The sequence below is a fragment of the Macaca nemestrina genome, chromosome 6 (assembly GCF_043159975.1).
Source record: "Macaca nemestrina isolate mMacNem1 chromosome 6, mMacNem.hap1, whole genome shotgun sequence".
Classification (NCBI taxonomy): domain Eukaryota; kingdom Metazoa; phylum Chordata; class Mammalia; order Primates; family Cercopithecidae; genus Macaca; species Macaca nemestrina.
The window spans coordinates 172,107,117-172,129,862 of NC_092130.1; the positions used below are offsets into that span (position 1 = coordinate 172,107,117).

The window sequence follows — 22,746 nt, forward strand, 5'->3', positions numbered from 1 at the left end:
ATGAGTGAGAACATGCGGTGTTTGGTTTTCTGTTCTTGTGATAGTTTGCTGAGAATGATGATTTCCAGCTGCATCCATGTGCCTACAAAGGACACGGACTCATCCTTTTTTATGTCTGCATAGTATTCCATGGTGTATATGTGCCACATTTTCTTAATCCAGTCTGTCATTGATGGACATTTGGGTTGATTCCAAGTCTTTGCTATTGTGAATAGTGCCACAATAAACATATGTGTGCATGTGTCTTTATAGCAGCATGATTTATAATCCTTTGGGTATATACCCAGTAATGGGATGGCTGGGTCAAATGGTATTTCTAGTTCTAGATCCTTGAGGAATCACCACACTGTCTTCCACAATGGTTGAACTAGTTTACAGTCCCACCGACAGTGTAAAAGTGTTCCTATTTCTCCACATCCTCTCCAGCACTTGTTGTTTCCTGACTTTTTAATGATCGCCATTCTAACTGGTGTCTTTAAAGTGGAAAAAGGCTGGAAGTGGTGACTCATACCTGTAATCCCAGCACTTCTTGGGGCTGAGGCAGGAGGATTGCTTGAGTCCAGGAATTCAAGACTAGCTTGGGGAACATGGTGAGACCCCATCTCTACAATACATAAATTAATTAATTAAGTGGAAAAAGTCTCCATAAGGAGGCCCAGGATGGAGCAGCCAAGAGCAAACACTTACTGACTACCTGCCTGGTGTAAACACCAGTGTGAATTCAGAACCTGCTGCCCTATGAGCTCTGGCTAAGAACTAATAGGGTTCCTACCTCTGTACTTCAGGAAGGAAAGAGCAATCACAGGACTTGCCCTCTAATAATCTTGTCTTGTCTATAAATCAGGTTGTTATTTTCTCCCACAAGAAACTATTATAGCCTTGTAAGTAGTATGACTGACTGTACCTCTTCAAGGCTAAGAAAAGAACAGCTTAGAGGTGTGGTGATGGGAGGGCTGCAGATTTGGACTCTTTTTTTTTTTTTTTTTTTTTTTTTTTTGAGACGAGTCTTACTCTGTTACCCAGGCTGGAGTGCAGTGGTGTGATCTCAGCGCTCACTGCAACCTCCACCTTCCAGGCTTAAGTGATTCTCCTGCCTCAGCCTCCTGAGTAGCTGGGACTACAGGCGTGTGCCACCAGGTCTGGCTAAGTTTTTGTATTTTTGGTAGAGACAGGGTTTCGCCATGTTGGCCAGGCTGATCTTGAACTCCTGACTTCAAGTGATCCACCCACCTTGGCCTCCCAAAGTGCTGAGATTACAGGCATAGGCCACGGTGCCCAGCCCTGATATGGACTTTTAAAGTCATTTTAAGGACTGAGTTGAGTAGATCAGCATGTCAGCAAACTTTCCTTGCAAAGAGCCAGAGAGAGAGAAGCTGTTCTAGGCTGCACAGGTGTCCAGTCTCTGTTGAAACTCCTCAGCTCTTCCCTTGCAATGTGAAAGCAGCCACAGACCATATGAATGGGTAGATGTGTGGGTCAAGCAAGGCTGATGGGTTTGTCTGGTGAGAAAATTGTGATCCACTGTTAGATACAGACAGTTTATTACTTAGCCAAAAAAAAAAAAAAAAAAAAAGAGCAAAAAAAAAGAGTCTACTCGCCACATCCCTTGTCCCACTGGATGACATCAAAACAAAAGGGGCAGCCAGGCATGGTGGCTCACACCTGTAATCCCAGCACTTTGGGAGACTGAGGAGGGCAGATCACTTGAAGTCAGGAGTTTGAGACCAGCTGGCCAACAAGGCTAAACCCCGTCTCTACTAAAAATACAAAAATTGGCTGGGCATGTAGCGCATGCCTGAAATCACAGCTACTTGGGAGGCTGAGGCAAGAGAATCGCTTGAACCCAGGAGGCGGAGGTTGCAGTGAGCCGAGATCATGCCACTACACTCCAGCCTGGGTGACAGAATGAGACTCTGTCTCCAAAACAAAACAAGACGGCCAGGTGATGGTGCAGCAGGAGAACTAAGGCACTGCACTCCCCGGGGCCCATTTCATGCTGGCAGTTTGAGAGCCTAAAGCTGTATCCTAGTATGGGCGTATGAGGGGGCAGAAAGCCTTTCAACTCATCAGAACCTGGAAAGCAATGAGAAACTCCTGACAGCCTTCCTGTGACATAGGGATGCGGGAGGAATGGTTTTGCAGCAGTTCCTCATAATCCTCCCATGTTGCAGGACCAGGGAGGATCTTGGGGCCAAAGCTTAGGTCACCTGTGAGTCAGCCTTGCCCTGTGGCCTCTGTGCACTCATGAACAGTTACCAGTGAGGAACATTCCCCAGTTGTGTGTTTCAGGAAAAGTTTAGGGGGCCGTATGAATTTGGCCACAGGCTGTGTGGTTTGCTGACCCCTAAGTGAGATTATCATCTGCCTTTTGAATAAATGAATGTCCCTTAATAACACTAATTTATAAAATTAGATATTACATTTGTCAAATGAGCTATTACATTACATAGGTTAATCAGTACCCTAATATTTTCTGAACATCATGAACTTTTCTACCCTTTGGATACTTACTCATACAATCTTACCTTTTTATTTAACATTCATTGAAAGAGTGTGCAATTAATCTTTCATCATAGAACAGAAAGTAGACTGTGAATTCCTGCATGCCAGCACAGGCTTCATTCAAGATGTGGGAACACGAGCTCCCAAAGGCTGGGCTTCCTCTGTGCTTCTGGGTTCAATGAAGGCCCCAGCCTGGTATCCAGTTCAAAAAAGGGTCAGTAAATATAATATTTGTTAAACTAACAAATGGACCTTCTGCCTCTCCCTTATCTGCTAATTTACTTCATACCTTGAAAACAAGCAAAATTCCTGTGACAAAACAAAATTCCTTTACAGAAAAATGTGGCAATATCACACAGTAGCAAAAGCATTGAAAGCCTTTGGGCCTTAGGTGGGGTGGTTTTTTTATTTTTATTTTTATTTTTTGATTTGTTTTATTTTTGCTTAATGAACTAATTGGGGGAAAGGAGAGAAAATCTGGGAACTGGAAGAATTATAAACTACATATAACCTACATATAAAAGAGTCACACCTTTTAAATTGTGCCTTATAAAACTCGAGGGAAAGATGGAGCATTAAGAAAAAGACCTTGGGCAGGACGTGGTGGCTCACTCCTATAATCCCAGCATTTTGGGAGGCCGACCCAGGTGGATCAAGAGGTCAGGAGTTCGAGACTAGCCTGGTCAACATGGTGAAACCCTGTCTCTACTAAAAATACAAACATTAGCTGGGTGTGGTGGCGCGCACCTGTAATCCCAGCTACTCCGAGGCTGAGGCAGAAGAATCACTTAAACCCAGGAGGCAGAGGTTGCAGTGCATTCCACCCTGGGTGACAGAGCAAGACTCCGTCTAGGAAAAAAAAGAAAAAGACATTGGCTCCATTGAGTGAACTGGTATTTGGGCATTCTTAATGCAGTTAGCCTTTAATAATATCATTTAGTTAAAGAAATTAACACCTCATCAAAAAATTAGAGTGGAAATTAGATTACTACAGGACGTATATTGCTCTAAAAGTCAAAGTTTTAAAAGCCGGAGTTAATAGGTTGACACCTTTCATAATTAAATATTCCCTAAAGACAGCCTCTGCCAATGGGAAAAGCACACAATGTGTACAGAGAAATCGCAGGGTTCCCACGTGGTCTCCCAGACAGACAGCCGTACTCATTTGGTCATTAATCAAATAAACATTCAGGAGGACATTCTGGCATGTACCCATTTGACAAAGTAAATATTATCCCCTCAGAATGAATGTAGTGTTTGCCAAATCTCAAAGTCTTGAGTTTTTGTTTGTGCTGGCTTTGGTTTAACCTCTAGAGAATGTGGATTTTTTGTAATTAATTCCTTCATATTATATTTATTGAACTCAATACATGCCAAACACCACGTGAGGCCCTGCATGGAGGATGATGAATGAGGCATCTCTGACCCTGCCTGCAGGGGACTCAGATTGTAATAAGAAATTCTGGTATAAGTAAAATCACCTGCTCTCATGGAACTGAGCCAAAGGACCTTGGAGTTACCTTAGAATTTATTCCAAAATCGATTTATCGTTAAAGTCTGATGCTGGAATACACAAGGACCTAACATCCTCACCTAATGTTCCTCTCCGATTATTTTTTAAGCTGTATCTGTATCATAACCAGTGTTCTAATTTTCAACTTCCAGTAGTAAGGGAATTAATCACCACTTATGATACACCCTTTCAATGATTGTTCTCTGATTGAGTAATTCTGAAGCCATTAAGCGATGCCTATGAAGATATCTGTGTGATACAACAAAAATGTAATAAAGCACAGCAACATTACGTGGATGCCACCATTAAATCTGTTTTTAAAAAATAGAGAAACAGCAGAAAGTAAATGCACTGAGTTTTTGTTGGTGCTGGCATTAACAAAAGTGGTAAGTGCTAATTAGGACAGTGAGAAAGACATGATTAGAGGGGTTCCAAGTTAGGCTTGGGCTGGAGCACAGTGTATTCCGGTGTTGTCATAAAGTAACATCCCCAGACCCTGGGCAGGGTGGGTAAGAACTCATCAACACATGAAACTGCTTTACTAAGAGAATGTATCCTTGGTCTCTAAATGGCAAGGTGTGTTTTCAACAGTCAGTTGGGTAAAGTTTGAAAATCTATTACCAACCTTTCGTACTTCAGTTGAGAAACACAACTAATGGAGATCAGAAAGAAAAAGTTTCCTTCTTGGCCAGGTGCAGTGGCTTACGCCTGTAATCCCAGCACTTTGGGAGGCCGAGGAGGGTGGATTGCTTGAGGTCAAGAATTCAAGACTAGCCTGGTCAACATTTGTGAAACCTAGCCTCTGTTAAAAATACACACACAAAAAAACAAAAACAAATTAGCTGGGTGTGGTGGCAGGCTCCTGTAATCCCAGCTACTCGGGAGGCTGAGGCAGGGGAATTGCTTGAACCAGGGAGGTGGAGGTTGCAGTGAGCCGAGATCACACCACTACCCTCCAGCCTGGGCGACAGAGTGAGACTCCATCTAAAAAAAAAAAAAAAAAAAAAAAATCTTCTTTAATATCTACTCCACAGGCCTCCTGCTTTTGAGCTCTCAAATTTAAAGTTATGTAAAAATTACATGGGAAAGCTTGAGCTGCCCGCATTTCTTGGCTGCAGACCCCTGCACCTCAGTTATCCTAAATAGGAGCATCTGGGCTTCTCTTAAGATTTTTTATTTGCTGCATAGTCCAGTGAATTCTTAAGGAAATAACTGCTCTCATATGTTTGTAAAACAGCCTGCCTATGGAAAGAGCACGAGCTTTGCGTTCAGGTGGTTCTGGACGGGGCTTTTGTGTGGTGTGTGACCATAAGCCAGTTACTCAACTTCTTCGTATCTCATTTCTCAGCCCTGTTTCCATAGGAGTGTGTTATTGGAGATAAAGAGAGAGAGGCTATGTTAGGGGTCTGGTACATAATAAGAATTCAACACAAGATAGTTCGTTTCCTGTTTTAATATTATACTCAGTTCATGCAGGTCCTTCTGAGCCGGCGTTGCCTGTGAGTGGTCTTTTACACTTTCTGCACACTATGTTGAAGGCTGGGCTTCAAATCTCCCTTTGTTCTAGATGTAAGTCAAAATAAAAAGTGAATGAACAAACAAGAAAGAAAAGGAAAGTAAACAGGACAGACTGCTCTTGTATGTGTGGTTTACCTTCTTTGCCCACATATATTTCACATGGTCTCCGGATTAAACTGAAGGCAAACTGACCAGCCAATCATTTGCTGCTCTGCCTTCAAATAACTTCACATTGTCTGAGAGGTGCTGGACCCATCAGGCCAGATTCTGCTCCTTGCATTCAATTGTTACTTGCCTCTGTCAGGGCAAATCAACAGTTCATGAGACTCTAGCATGACCACATTATGTGCTTGGGTGAGTAATGTCAGCATGGCCTCATCCAAGCAGTGGGAGCATCTGTCAGTAGATTTGCAATAATTCCCTGTCTCGAATGAACATGTCTCTATCCACACAAGAGCAACTGGGATTCGGCACTGATGAAAGCTACACAGGGCCTAGTGTGAAGAGAGCCAGGTGCTTGCCTTCACCACTGTCACCAGCTGTCCAGCAGTCGTGAGGGCACCAGAGAATCCAAATTCAAGGCAGACCCACACTTGCTGTAACTACCTGCTGAGAGGGACAAATGTTCTTTCCGAGGGGTGGGCTGTACTACACAGAAGGGTTCCTTGGCATTGAACCTCATCCACTCAATTGAGGTCAAACTGTTAAGTTAGGTGAATTATAAGAAAACAGAATAATACATTTTTCCCCCTCTGGATGTACTCCCCTTTAAGGTTTTGAGTAAATATTAAAATGTATTACTTGACACCTTCTGCATTCTTCAGGCATAATTGTTGACCCTTAAACATTGTTTCACAGAAGTGTTTCTCTTGAAAAAGAAAAACATGTTATATAGCAAATAAGTAATTGTGTCTTCATTTTAAATTGGAATTAGCCAAGAGGAGAGGACACTGGGGAAGGGTGAACTTTGGAGGTACCTATAATTATGCCTACTTATAGAATAGAGGATGTGGAATACCAATGATGTGGGCTTCTCCCTGAATGAAGTGACCAGTAATTATTTTCTTTTCTTCTTGAGCACATCGACACAGCTTTTTCCTGGTGAGTTACTTCCACATCGTGGAACCATGGAAGGTTGACGTTGGGCCATTGTAACACCCTATGCCCCCTTTGTCCTGGTCTGGTGTCCTGGTACAATCCTAGCCATGGAAAATCTGCTTTTCTTAGCTTTGTCCTGGAGACAGTCTTGGCCTTTCTAGAAAGATTTTATATTTGTTCTCAAGAAAAGTTCACAGTGATTGAAGCCCACAAAGAGGTCAAGATAAACAGCTCACGATTCAGTGCTTAAAGAGGGAGTGGAACGGGGTCTCTGCATCAGGTCAGAAACCAAAGCTGGCAACCCAAGTTAATCACAAGTCCTAGATCCAGAAAGAACTTTTGGCTTGCTTATTTCAAATATGCTCTATCTAATTCCATCACTATTTTTCAAATTATCAATTTTCCTGAAATGCTTCACTGTAAAATATGTATCAATCTTGTTCAATTTTAAAACAGATCTTTCAGGAAAATTGAAATGTTATATTTGCCTATTAAGGTTTTAACTAAAAGAACATTTGTCAAGTATGATTAGTATTAGTGCCAGTGTAAGTCAATTATTTAAATTTAATATTAAGTGCAAAATAAAATGTAAAAAATAGCCATTGTATTTGATCAATGTCATTTAATGTTAAGCCAAGTAGTTTTTAATACATTAAAAGTATTAAAAGTTAGTCACTAACTGAAATCGAGTACATTAGCTTCACCTACAAATCATACCATGTAGCATGAATTATTATTGGACTTCGTATTCAATATAGAATGTTTTCAACTACCTCAGAAGTCCATAGTGTATAATAACTTGAAATTGTGCTTAGGGACTAATTATAGCAACTGGTATGCATCTCCATCTCAAAAAACTTTTTAATATACTATCTAGCATGATATAACTCTCAAAACAGCCCTGTGAATAGGTATTTTTATTTCAGTTTTGCAGAAGAGGAAAACAAAGAAAATGTACGTTCTAGTTGGATTTACCAATTGAAGGATCTGTGGATGTCTCAGGAAGGTTATTGTCTACTTGGAATTTTCTTCAGTCTTATTTTTAGTAAGATTGTTTGTTTGTTTGTTTGCTTGAGATAGAGTCTCACTCTGTCACCCAGGCTGGAGTACAGTGGCGCGATCTCGGCTCACTGCAGCCTCTGCCTCTCAGGTTCAAGTGATTCCTGCCTCAGCCTCCCAACATGGCATGTGCCACCACGCCCGGCTAATTTTTGTATTTTTGGTAGAGATAGGGTCTCACGATGTTGACCAAGCTTGTCTTGAACTTCTGACCTCAAATGATCTACCCACCTTTAGCTTCCAAAGTGTTGGGATTACAGGCATGAGCCACCGTGCCTAGCCAGTAATGTTTTTAATTAAAAGAATAGCTTATGAAGTATATGGTGACATGGTGCTTAGGAATGAGACAGATTTTCTTAGAAATTGGGGAAGGGATAATTCATAGACAGGTTGATCACTACCACAATCATTGTAATGATAAAAGAAATCAATATTGATGTTTGAAGTATGACTCTTGCATAGTATTTGGGAAGCACTTTAAAGTATGCAACACTTGCAAGGAAACCCTCAATCTTTAATCGGGCCCAAGGACTCTGCCCATTTCACTCCTCAAGCTTCAGCCCAAGTCCAGCCTCCATTTTACCAGTTCTTCAAACTTGCCAAGTTCTCTCCCGGCTGAGTGCTTTTCCCAAGCTGATCTCTCTGCAAAAAGGTTCTGCTCTTGCTGGCTCCTATCAAATGGGTCACTTCTGTTCATCCCATTTGTTCCGGTACCTACATATCCTCTTATTCCAGACTCAACCAGCCATTGTAGTGGGGATTCACCAGTCTCTTATGCCCTTTGAATTCTTCCTTTGCAACTCGTTGTTGATATTTATCATGTAACTGTTTTAATATTTACTTTCTTAACCAAATGGTAAGTTCTTGGAACTCAGTGACAGTGTCTGTTTGCCATGGTACACCCAGCACTTTCAAAGTCAACTTCATAGCCAAGTGCTCATAAGTATGTGCTGAATCAATACATGATTGAAACACTTTTAAAATCCCATGTTTACGAATACATTGTGTATTAACAAAATGGCAAAAATTCTTAATATAAAAAATAAACTGACCTCATGATAATTAGTGTGACAGTGACAAGCCGGATAAAGTCATCACTGATACTTAGGTAATCTAATATGCACGAGGAATTGTACTCAGCAATACCTCTCAACTTTTCAGAAATACAGTGAAAATATTTTAGTGAATAAACTTATTTTCTGTTACTCAAACTAACAAAAAACATAATTGCGAATTTTTAAAATGTAAAGAAATAATTTAGATATATGTTGATGTTATTGTCATGTGAAAAGGAAAGGAGACATTTATCCTGCTTTTTAGAATTAAGGCCTGCCTCCAAATACACGTTTAGCTCTAAAAAGTACCCTCAATAAGTGTGTTTTCGAAAAAAACTAAACCTTCAGATTCTGACTAATATTTTTATCTAAATTCAAGTACTTTCGAATACCAGGGTAATATGTACAATGAGAGTAGTGTAAGGTCATTAACACGTTATGGAAATTTTAAAATTGAATCTTGACAATTATATTTGAACAGAATATATTTATGGGGTGCAAAATGATGCTATGACATATGTTGACAATTTGGAATAATTAAATCACGCTAAAACTCATATTAAAAATATTTATCACACAAGGAAAAGCATTTTCAAAGCGGAATACAGAAAAGCCACTTTCACGGTGGCTGCGTTAATTGGAAACACACAATTTTCCACAGTTTCTTAGAGACCCAGCTTCCAGAAATAAAATTGTGTGATAGATTTTCTTAAGACATAATTTAGAATAAAGGTAGATCTCATCAGAATTTTGCCCATGGTGTAAGATATTTTGCATGAGGGAATTATATTGGAATATACATGGTATTTTATTGAATGGGCATTTGTGTTTGTAAAGACATGTTAACATTTTAAAGGATAAGTGTAATGTTAAGAACATGCAGAACCATTGGCATCATCAGAAGAAAAAGATGTTATTACATGCAGCTTTCCATTTAAAACAGCTTGAAATACTTCCCTCTAACACTGTGGCATTGTTTTAAGTCTCCAAGCAGCTTTGCACGGGAAGTCTGGGGTAAACGTAGGGAGTCCGTGGAATTTTTCCCTTTTTGGAGGTTTAATTTTACCTACTCGTCATGTTGCTTTAATAAGAAACATGAAAAGGAATGCAGACCTTTTGAATGATCTCTTTGAAGTATAGCAAAAGTAGCCTCGCTATACTTTTGCTCTGTGTAAAGAATCATGCACATAGAGTTCCCGTATGTGATATACACTATGTGATTTTGTCAGTAAAAGAATTACTCTCAGGTTTCGCCATAGGAGCCGCAAATATAAATATGTCACTTTTGGCTACTTTAGTAAGATGAGGACACTCCCAGATCTGATCTCATTGGCGCAGCCGGGTGAGGTCACAGCAGGGAGCAGGACTCTTAGTGCTCACCACACCCAGGTCTGTCTCATGGGCTGTACTTGAAGGGTCTTCAGATTTCCAGCAACTTCCTCTGGGTATTTTTCTACAGAACAACACTGCACATGCAAAGTTACTCAGGAAGAAATTGCTGACACCTGGATAATAAAGGCACACGTTTCATGGTCTTAGTCATTGGTTGTAATAGTTTATTCTCACCATCTCTATTCCCTGCACACAAAAAAAAGTGTTATTAAGTCAATTGTGTGTCTTGAGAATTGAGAAAATTTTTATATGTGTTTTACAATAAAAATACAGGTTCAAGTTTTATTCAATGAAACTGATCATTGAAATTTTTTTTAATTTAACATAGTACCTTATTGGGAGTCATATTCCCAAAGCTAGAGATTTTAAAGTGCTTATGCTCACACTCTCTGTTATAAACTTGTAGTATTTGAAAATGATGTCATTTGAATAACAGGAAAAGAAAGCATACTCACATCTATTATTTTTCCTCTAAGACCTGAATCTGTTTGTTTTGTGTGGGATTTGAGATGTTTAGATTTTTAAATATGTATATGTGATTTTTGATTTTGTTTGTTCATTTATGAGGAGGAGAAAAATACATTTCAAATGGTAAAAGGATGGGGAGCCAAAGAAATGATACCTTAGAAGAATCAGAAGGAATTGGGAGAGTGATGTTTCTATACTCTTTAATGTTTCTGTAATGTTCAATGCTTAATCTTTAAGTTGGGAAGATTTAAGTGAGAAAAATCTTAATTTGGAACACACGTTAGATGCTATAAAGGAAAACGTTCATAAGTTTTACTGCGTAAAATTTTATAACATGTATCTCAATAAAAAAATGTCAAACAGGGAAAATATTACTCAGAGAGGGCTGCGTTTTAATGCAAAAATCACCCCTTCCAATGACCATGTAATAAAATGAACGACTCATGAAAGAGATCAAATCTTAGATATGGATAGGAAGTTTCCTTGGAATTGGATATGGATAGGAAGTTTACACATGGCAAATGCAAATGTTTAAAAAGTATATGCATGTATGCTAAGCCTTAACCTAAGACACAACTGAAAGAAATGAAAACAGACAATTGAGAAATTCTACTTTTTTTTTCATATACAAACTTTCTGAAAGAGTTACCCCTTGGATGAGTTAAAAAAAATAAGGTAACATCCAGTATGTAACAGGATGAGGCAGCAGAGGCACTCCCATATTGTTGGTTAGTCCAAATTTAATAATGCTCGTAACTTTTGACTCAACAGTTACACGAATAAAATTTTATCCGATAGAAAATCTGTACAAAAATGAGTACTGCAGCCTTGCTTTAAAAGGGGAAATTTAATAATTTTAAAGGGGAAATTTACACTGCTGGTGGGAATGTAAACTAGGACAACTACTATGGAAAACAGTGTGGAGATTCCTTAAATAACTTAAAGTAGAACTACCATTTAATCCAGCAATCCCACTACTGGGTATCTACCCAGAGGAAAAGAAGTCATTATATGAAAAAGATACTTGCACATGCATGTTTATAGCAGCACAATTCACAACTGCAAAAATGTGGAACCAACCCAAATGCCCATCCATGAAGGAGTGGTTGAAGAAGCTGTGATACACATATATGATGGAATACTACTCACCCATAAAAAGGAATAAATTAACAGCAACCTGGATGAGATTGGAGACTTATTCTAAGTGAAGTAACTCAAGAACAGAAAAGCAAACATCGCATGTTCTCACTCCTAAGTGGGAGCTAAGCTATGAGGATGCAAAGGCATAAGAATGACACAATGGACTTTGGGGTCTCGAGGGAAAGAGTAGGAAGGGAATGAGGGATAAAAAAACCACAAATTGGATGCAGTGGATATTGTATACTGCTTATGTGATGGGTGCACCAAAATCTCACAGATCTCCACAAAAGTACTCATGTAACCAAACACCACCTGTTCCCCAAGAACCTATGGAAATAAAAAATTGAAAATAAAATAAATAAAATGAAGGGGAAATTTAAATAAATGTTGGTTCATAAAAGAAATGGAGCACTGGCCAGGCACGGTGGCTCACGCCTGTAATCCTCAGCACTTTGGGATGCCAAGGCGGGCAGATCACAAGGTCAGGAGATCAAGACTATCCTGGCTAATACGGTGAAACCCCATCTCTACTAAAAATACAAACAATTAGCTGGGTGTGGTGGTGGGTGCCTGTAGTCCCAGCTACTCGGGAGGCTAAGGCAGGAGAATAGCGTGAACCTGGGAGGTGGAGCTTGCTGTGAGCCGAGATCGAGCCACTGCACTCCAGCCTGGGCGGCAAAGCCAGACTCCGTCTCAAAAAAAAAAAAAAAAAAGAAAAAGAAAATGAAGCACTATACAGCTGTTAAGGGGAATAAGGTAGAGCTATATTTATTGACAGGAATAGTGCAATAATATATTATTGGTTGTAGAAAGCAAAATGTGAAACAGTGTGTACAATCACATTCGTGTGTATTACATATAATGATATAAAACATATATTTGCCTATAAACAACAATAACAAAATACATATGTGTATAAATAGATATGTGCACACAAGCATGCTCATATGTGTGGATAAAATATCTGCAGAATATTTGAATTAGTATAAACAGTACCTACTACTGGGGAAATAGGCTTTCACCTTGTCCTTTATAACTGCCTTGTTTGTATTTTTTAATAGAAGTCATGTCTGCATGTGGTCGCATATCAAGGAGTTTTAATGAGGTTATAGGAACAGGTAATTGTTTCATACCTTTTTGTACCCCAACCTAGCCCTACTTCTGAGAAACAGCTTTTTAAATCATTTGCACTTCTTTAGGTAATTAATAAATGATAGCCCTATAATAACTTACTACATATCAGTCGATTTATCAACTGTAAACATATCTTCCCTAGGTGTACAGCCTTCAAATCAATCTTTCCCTCCTTCAGTTTCTTCATTTCAAAGCGAGAATCAATGTAGTGCCTAATAGAGGTACTGTATCTATAAGGTTGTCATAGGGTTTAAATGACCAAATATAAGTCACATTCTTAGAACAGAGCTTTATATATAATTAGTACCTTTTCTCTTAACAATTATTATTTTATATTATGAATATGAACAACTCATCACTGCTTACTTATGCTACCTTCCTGCCGACGGGGTCAATGGTTAAGCCATGATTTCTGGTCCTATCAGATTTCTGGTCCTTGGTTAATTTGTAACAGGTCCTCCTCCCTCACTGTAATTACTATCCTACCTCCAGGAGGGGTCATTAGCACCTCCATGCTGGCATTGCCTTTCTTTCCTCACATCTGCTTCCTGCCCGTCCGACTTCTCCGTCCACTCACAGAATTCCCAGGTTCAATGTCCTGTGTGCCCATGACATTATCTTCTGTATATTTCTGGCTCCATCACTATCGTCTCTGTCTTCTTCCTCCCTCATTTACCTTTGCTTGTATTTACAATGTAAAGGCCACAGCCCACATCTAATAATGCCCGTGTAGTGTATGAACTCTTTCATTTAGACAAAGTTAAAAAGAAAATATCCGCCATCTACAATACTTCTGATATCATATGTAGGATATTATAGACACAGCTATATGAAATTACTATGAAATTGAAAGTTTTAATACATTTAAGCTACAGTAAACAAATGAAAGATGTTCCTATTTTTTTGAACGATTCATGTTGAAGAGTTTTGGATGTATCTGCATGTCGTTGGGCTAATTTCTCAAATTTTCTGTGCCTCGGTTTTCTCATCAATAAAGTGGGTGGTAATAACGATGATGATGATGATGATGGTAATGGTAAATAAAGTGAAAATAACACCTGCCTATCAAATCGTTTAAGCATCTGCAACAAATAATACCTGTTGTAAAGAGGAGGAGGATGATAATGGTGATGGTAGTGGTGGTAACAGCTATATTGTTTTTGAACATTGTAGAATCTTGACTTTAGCACTATTTGTGACAGCAAAATACTCGTGTTGGCTCATCTTTAGTCATCTGTCATGTATGTTAGATTAAAACATAGATTTTTCAAAATGTCTGTATAAATGGTTTAATATTAGGTACTTACTGGAGTGTGCAGATAGCTATGTTCTCCAGTGTACAGCCTAAATAAATACCCACTGGGCTTCATATCTAAGAAATCCCATAACTCTCTACTAAGGGACAGGTTCGCCTTGTCTTGTGTATCTTATCTTTGGAAAAGTGACCTTTCTGTTGACCATCTGGTGTGTGTCTTTACAGCACCTGCATTGGGGCCCAGGACCCTTACTGTGGCTGGGACGTGGTGATGAAGAAATGCACAAGCCTGGAGGAGAGCCTGAGCATGACGCAGTGGGAACAGAGCATCTCTGCATGTCCGGTGAGTGCTCGCCTTCTCCATCCTCTGAAAATGCTGCCCACGGGAGTCATGCTCCCGTGGCGATCCTCAGCCACACTGTCTGCACCTTTCTCATATGAGAACCTTTTTTGCAAACCCAGTCTGTGCTCTCTCAGATCACTTGACTCTTGGCTTGCACGGGGCCACATGGAATGCTATTATAGGCTTTTTGTCTGTTTGAAGAGAAACGTCTTCAGAGAAAACTGTGTTGATTTGATAATGGAGTTTATGGTTTCTGTTTTATTCTTGGATTTTTTTCCCCTCCAGAGTTTGGTGTGGACTATTTTGCCCCTTAGAGCACTAATAAAACAGGAACTTCCACACCCATAAATTTCTTTTGGGAGATATAATTCCAGAGGCTGACATAAGGAAAGACGGGAAAAGAATAACTAAAGGATATTATTTTCACCTTCATGTGGGGCCAACCCGTAGATCCTGTTCAAGGTCACAGGAAGGTCTGGAAGAGACAGCCTACTGTGCGTTCCCATATAAGACTCTGTGGAGTGAGGAGAAACTCACCTGTATTGAGAGCCAGACTGAATCCAAGAAAAGCACATTGCATGGTTTCCTTTGCTAATACGTTTGTTTGGGTCCACATTTATAGGAACTAGTATTTGGAATATTTTTTGCTTTTTTTTGTTTGTTTTTGGAGGATTTTTGGTCTTGAGAACATTTTGTCCAGTGATCTCAAATTCTCTTATGTTTTCTCATAGAATATGAACAACAACTATTAACTTCCACAAAATGGAAAAGTCATAAGTCATGTTGCCTTCACAAAACTGCTAATCTCTGCCCACCAGTTCTGTGGTATCTCTGCAAGACAGAGGTGTGGCACATTCAGTGTGTGAACTCCTTGCTGTTTCTTCCATGCTTTAGCACTTCTAAGACATCACAACCATCAGCCTGTTTCCCACCAAAGAACCTACCCTTTCTGTTATCTCAGCCACATATTCATGAAGCCAGTTATTCAGCTTGAAATTCGGAAAACCAGACGGGACGAAGCAAGGAAGTCTGGGGCTATTCAAACCATTGTTACTTCCCAAATGTTGGCACTGAATCAAGGGGCCTTCGCTGTAACAGTGTGTGCATCACCACATCTAGGCTCTGGAGAGCTTCCTAGTAGGATTAGTTGTGAGTCCTTGTGATTATTTAACTTCAGATCTATTATTTTAGAATCCAATTTTTCTGCAAAGTCCCTTTAAAATGGTTAGAAAAATGCCATTGTTTGTTCTTAATCCCTTCCTATTTCTGAAAAATACTAAGAGCATAAGGGTGCTCACCTTTCATTCTTTGCGGCTTGATAAAACATAATGTTTAATACCTGAAATGTGGTTCCAAAGTACAGACATACACTTTAGAAGGTCAGCAAATCTTCTTGTAGATCTTTGATCTTGCATTTTTTATTGTAAAAAAGGCTTAAGATAATAGCTTTGTTTCTTAAGTAATAAGGCCATTGTCTAGGACCCAGAGTTGTTTTAGCATATATCTGAGAAATACTAATTATATAATTATTAGTATCTGTAATGAGAGCTTCCCAACAGGCAGCATGTCCCCATAGGACCCTCAGACTAAAGAGGCCTTTCCCTCCAAGCTCTAGTGTTTGTGGGGTGGAGTTCGTGGACTAGAAATACACACCCACACGCTTGCTTTATAATGAATATATGTTTTGTATATGTCTTTAGTCATTAAATGGAGAGTTGGCTGGGCACAGTGGCTCGTGCCTGTAAACCCAGCACTTTAGGAGGCTGAGACAGGAGGACTGCTTGAAGCCAAGAGTGTGAGACCAGCCTGGGCAACATAGTGAGGCCCTAACTCTACAGAAGAGTAAAATAATTTAATTAGGAATGATGGTGCATACATGTAGTTCCAGCTACTCGATGGCTGATGTGGGAGGATTGCTTGAGCCTGGGAGTTTGAGGCTGTAGTGAACCAAGATCATGCCACTTGTATTAGTCTGCTTTCACACTTCTATAAAGAAATACCGAGGCCGGGTCATTTATAAGGGATAGAGATTTAATTGACTTTCAGTTCTGCATGGCTGGGGAGGCCTCAGGAAACTTACAATCATGGCAGAAAGTGAAGAAGAAGCAAGCACGCACCTTCTTCACAAGTCAGCAGGAGAGAGAGGTCAGGAGAAACTCACTTTTAAACAATCAGATCTCGTGAGAACTCCCTTACTATCAGGAAAATGGAATGGGGGGAACCACCCCCATGATTCAAACTAGGTTCTTCCCTTGACATATGGGGATTACAGTTTGAGATGAGATTTAGGTGGGCACATGGCGTCAAAGCATATCACCACTGCACTCCAGCCTGGACAACAGAACAAGACTTGTCTAAAAAAAAAAAAAAAAAAAAGAAAAGGAAGGATTTAATATTTAAGACTTGAAGAGAGGGTGGTCACTAAAGTTGTTTCCTGCTACTGAGAGGACCTGAGGTCTTTGTTGCCGTCTGACCTTACTTGAGTTTTTAACATGTAAGGTCAGAAGGTAACAAGGATCTGCCATGGCATCAAGGCTGCCTCCTCTACCATCTCTGCTTTCAAAAATAAAGCTTAGATGTGATATCTAGCTCTCAGTCAGCAAAACACTCATTACAAGGTCTGTTTCTTCTGATGACAGAGTATTTAATTACACAAAACTATCCCTGTCATCCCACACAATGTATTGTATCACATATCAAGATACACTTCAGATAAGCATATACAAAGAAGGCAACAAAAGACAATACATTATGTCATTTTGAGCAAAACACAGGAAAGGAAACCATATATATTTCTGAGTTATATAGGCTACCATTTTGAAAATGAGAAATTCATATTATCTAACAATACATCTTTTTCGAAAAATCTGTCTCTTAGAAGGAGATGACCTAGATGTAAATGATTTGCATTAATATAGAGCAGTATTAACTTAGAGAGGTATTAAAAAAAGATTGAAATGTAATTTTCTTCCATGTTATTTTTTAACTGAAATGGAACAAGGGCTTAATTTTATTGGGCAAATCTATCATATATAATCATTTCTGATATGCCACTGGTTGTGATGTGTACCACTGCTTTATATGTTGCTAAGAAACAACAACGAAAAACTCTCTCATGGATTGTAAGATGCCATTTATTTTAGAGATGGTAAAATACAAAAAAAGCAGAGGGAAGTTTGCAATCAGTAAACACTTTTACCTACCTCTACATATATAGATTATAGAGGTATGTATCTCTATCCAAAGGAAATTAAGCTTTATAAGCTGAGGGGTTTTTGGATGAGACCAAATATCTTATACCTCATGTAAAAGTGCAAGCTGCATAATGAAAGACAGGAGATCCTGTTACATTGAGTGCAGTAAGAGTTATAGGAATGTTGTTGATGGTGAGTCACCCTCAGACCCTCTTGTGTGTGACTCTCCCAAGTAAACCTTCACAAACCTTGGATCAATGACATAGCACAACTGAGTTTCCCAAAGTTAGTGTTCTAGTCAAACCTCATGCAGTGGCTGTGACTTATGACTGTCTTAGACCATTTATGTTGCTACAACAGAATACCTAAGGCTGAATGATTTAAATTGGACAGAAATTTATTTCACACCTTCTTGAAAGCTGGTAAGTCTAAGATCAAGGTACCACTACTTAGTCTGGTGAGGGGCTTCTTGCTGTGTCCCACCTGGAAGAAGGTAGGAGGGCAAGAGAGAGCCACCTTTCTTTGTCACAACTATTTATAAGGGTACCCAATCCATTCCTGAGGTAGGAACCCTCCTGGCCTAATCACCTCTTCAAGATTCCACTTCTTAATAGTATCACACTGGCAACACCTGAATTTGGAAGGAGTACATTCAGGCCATGGCAGTGGCTTAGATCCTCTGCTACCCAGAGAGTTTGAATTGGATAAGGGACCCACAAGAAACCTTTCTAGGGAATTAGGGACTGAAAGAAGACTTATGTTCTACAGAGAGATCCCTATTTAAAAATGTTTATGGGTTTTTGTAGTCCAGATGACAGGGCAATAGTTTACTGACATATTGATTAATGTTCTGTTTGCTTATAATATTGTAATTGAAAACATTACTCTCAGTTTAAGAGATTTGAAGTGCATCAGTAAAATCTAAATTGGCATATCTAGACTGATTAGAATAATATATATGTCCTGCATAATCATAATGTTGTTTAACAAGGATAGCATAGTCTTAGGAATCTACTTGAGCTTTATTTATTCATGAATACCATCCACATCCTTTGTGGATACATGATGACCAGGGTACCATATGATGTAATGAGTCCTTATTCCAAAATGCATCATGTATTATAGTTTGCATGTTCACTCCCCAGAAACTTCATGTTGAAATGTGATCCCCAGTGTTGGAGTTGGGACCTGGTGGGAGGTGTTTGGGTCATGGGGGCGAATCGCTCATGAATGGCTAGATTCCCTCTCTGCAGTAATGAGTGCATTCTTCTCTATTGTTCACACGAGAGTTGGTTGTTTTAAAGACCCTAGCATCTCTCACTGTCTCTCTCACTATGTGATACATCTTCTTCCGTTTCACCTTCTGCCCTCATTGTAAGCTTTGTGGGACCCTCACCAGAGGCAGATGCCAACACTGTGCTTCTTGGTCAGTCTGCAAAACCGTGACTAAAATAAACCTCTTTTCTTTATAAATTACCCAGCCTCAGGTATTCCTTTACAGCAAAGCAAAATGGACTATACATAATGTAATAACTAACAAATACAAAGACCAAATAAATACCTAGGGGTCTCCTAATAACAGGATTCTTCTCAATGCCATTATGTAGTTAGTGTCTTTAGAATAAAAGGGGATTTTAGCAATGATCAAGCCCAGAGCCCTCTTTTAGATGGCAGTACCATAGACTATAGTCTAAAGGATTTATCAAATGTACCAAAACTGCACTGGGAAAGAAACCAGGATTTAAATTGAATATTTTTGACATTATCCCTAATCTTCAGGATAATGCCCTTCTAAGCTCTCAACATCTTCCTAAAGCAGAGGCAACCATCAGTTGATGCTTAGAAAGCAGGTGAGAGATTATTTCTGAATTTGTGATAGAATCTTGATATAAGAGAAAGAAATAAGTCCTAAGGTTTACTTGTGTGTCTAGAACATGTGCTCAGTGCCATGTGAGGCAACTTTCAATGGATTGTCTCATTTAATGTTCACTGTGATCCCCAGGGACGGACATTTTTGCTTCCATTTTATAAATGGAAGAGGTGGGGCTCAGAGGTATTAGATAACTATTTCCCTAGTTCACCCATCCTATCAGAGGCTGCGCATCGCTTCAGGTTAGTTCTTTTTAGAGGCACTGTGTTTCCTGTGTAACTCGTTTGCAGAGATAGGCTTAGGGATGATGCTTAGTTGATATCCTAGCATGAGACAAGCTTTCCCAAGGAGCATATCTAACATTCTGTTTTGTTATATTCTGTTGCAAAATTTACCTGAAAATTTTAAAAAGGAATTTTTTTTTAACTTTTGAAAAAATATCAGAATAGAAAAATAAGACTTCAATTAAGTCATGAAACAATAGTGGTTGGAATACCGTAAGAGTCTAAAGATATGCTCCAGGGACCTCTGCACTCACCAAATGCATCTACATCCTTGGTCAGTTGAAATTAATGAAATGGACATGAACAAATGAAATATAGGATTGTGGATGGTGCTTAGTAACAAAAATTGCATCTTCCTTAGCTAGCACTTGGAAACCTGCTATTTCCTAGTTGAAGGGAGGTTTGCTATTACAGAGTTGGGGGTAAAATTACTTGAAGCTCGTTTCTTTGAGACTCTCACCAAAGAAGGATCTACAAATCACTTCACAGAATGAAGTGGTTGAGATCATAGGCTCTGGACCAGCTTGTTTGATTCCTGGGTCTTTTACAACCAGAGTGACCTTTTTTATTTTATTATTTTTTTTTTTTTGAGACAGAGTCTTGCTCTGTCGCCCAGGCTGGAGTGCAGTGGCGCGATCTCTGGTCACTGCAAGCTCCGCCACCTCCCGGGTTCACGCCATTCTCCTGCCTCAGCCTCCCTAGAAGCTGGGACTACAGGTGCCCGCCACCACGCCGGGCTAATTTTTTTTGTATTTTTAGTAGAGACGGGGTTTCACCGTGTTCGCCAGGATGGTCTCGACAACCAGAGTGACTTTGAGCAACTTACTTATCCTATCTCAGCCCATTTCAAATCTGTAAAATGGGCTGTAGTTGCTAGTGATGTGTTAAAGATTCAAGGAGTTAATACCGGTAAAGCACAGTGCCTGGCATACACGAAACTACCACTACATGGTGTATGTCTTACTAAGGTCTAATGTTTAATATTAAATAGTATAATACACATACCCCTAACAGAAAGTTGCATTACAGAAATCTAGAAGATAGCACAACTACAGATAATTTATTCTAGATATATGTCTGATGTCTGTTTAAGGAAGCCTAAGAAAATATAAAAATACCTATTCATATGAAAAAGTAAAGCCACAGCACTTACATTGTTATTCATGGATCTGCTTTCTAGGCAGATTCTTAAACGAATATACTCAAGGTCAAAATGAGCAAGTGCTTAAATGCAACACAGAGAACCTGTACCCAAAGACCCATGTACTTATCTGAGGATTGCAAGTTCTCGTTCTGAAATGCGGTAGAACTGACTACAGTGATCCTGGATTGAAAACGCTACACTTAGAATCTTCAACTACTCCAGCCATGGCCAGAAACTGAATCTCACATTTTCATCCTGTTGAAGTGCAATTGCTGTTGCTGTCACTTTGATTTGCCCAATGCAGTTCCTTTTCTTTCCAGGGTTTGGTAACTGTTTCTGCTCTGTTTTATTTGCCTCTTCCTCTTCATTCTTTCATTAGCCATCACTTATTTCAAGTTCTTCCTCTCTTTTCCTGTGCCTTTCTTATAAGCTCCTCTTTTGCTGATTCATATATTTGGAAAAAGAACTTTTATAGCATCTCTTTGCTTAAGACCCTACTAACTCATGCTAGACCAAAAGAAAATGAACAAAGAATGTCTGGTGCAGTGGTTCTCAGTCAAGAAAAAAGTTGCCCCGAGGGACATTTAGCAATGTCTGGAGACATTTTGGGTTGTCACATCTTGGGGTGGTAGGGCACTGGCATCCAGTGGGTGGAGGCCAGGGGTGTCACTAAACATCCTGTTATGCACAGGGCAGCCCCTACAACAAATTATCCAGTCCAAATGTCAATAATCCCAATGTGGAGAAACTCTGGAAACTCTGGGGCGTGGGAAAAAGGAAGACTAGTGCTTCAAATTACATCTTCCAAATAACTAGCTAGGGAATCTTTGGGGTGTTACCAAATTCATTTGAATCTTAGTTTAATTTTCCTATAAAAATAGCATAAATAGATTAAATCAGATAGATTGCATGTGCCTAATGGTAATTAAATTTCCTGTGAATAGGGTGTAATAAAGGACTATTTTCACCCTGTGGTGCATCATGAGGGGCTGATTCTGCTGCCCAGCTCAGGGAGGACAGCAGATGATCAAGTCTTTGATTCCCTAGCCTTTCTCCTTTTGCTCACAAGATGGCAGCAGGATTGCCAAGTTTCATATTCACACATAACCATGTCCAAAGCAGGAAGGAAGAGAAGGAGCAGAGAAAGCTTCCTCCTCTTCATTTGAAAGAAAATAGTTTCTAGAAACCTCTTGCAGTGTCCTCTTGAGTCTCATTGGCCAGAACTGGGTCACATGCCAGTTTCTAGACCCAGCACTGGCCCAACTGAGGGGGTTGCCATGATTGGCTTATAGCCTAGTCAGGATTCAACCCTGACCTCAGATATGTCCTGTTTGAGGTTCAGAAGTGTGGCTGGTGGTACCAGCCCAACTCACCATAGATTCCTCCTCCCTCTGCTTCACCTCACAATGGTGAAGAATAATTCCCATAATGAATGCAAATCCCCTTTGTTCCAAAGTACTTTCTTCATAAAATTCCATTACCTTGGCTGGTGTCCCTACCTTAGCCTCTTTGGAAAAATGGAAATTCTCAGGTTCCTTCCAGGACAGGAGATTATTTTAAAGAAACACGTGGACTGGAACTAGGAGTGATTTCTGTTTCCATCTTCATTCTATTGTCACCAGCATATTGTATTTCCTTCTGGCCTCACAGTCTTAGATATTTCTATTGTCTATATCATCCTGAGTTTAGGATTTCCTCATGACCTCTTAGAGCTAAGGAGATCCTAGGAACCTCCCTGCTCATTCCATTTGTATTTTAGATGAGAAAATGGAGACTA

At 39.6% G+C, this 22,746-nt stretch overlaps 1 protein-coding gene across 6 annotated transcripts in view; it reads left to right on the forward strand.

Annotated features, from left to right (window-relative positions):
* Positions 1-22,746, forward strand: part of LOC105489489 (semaphorin 5A) — a 512,498-nt gene that overhangs the window by 396,929 nt on the left and 92,823 nt on the right. For all 6 annotated transcript variants that reach the window (XM_011754315.3, XM_011754312.3, XM_011754314.2 and 3 more), the window contains exon 13: positions 14,360-14,477. In XM_011754315.3, coding sequence (XP_011752617.2) covers positions 14,360-14,477 — 118 coding nt within the window. The remainder of the gene's footprint in view (positions 1-14,359; positions 14,478-22,746) is intronic.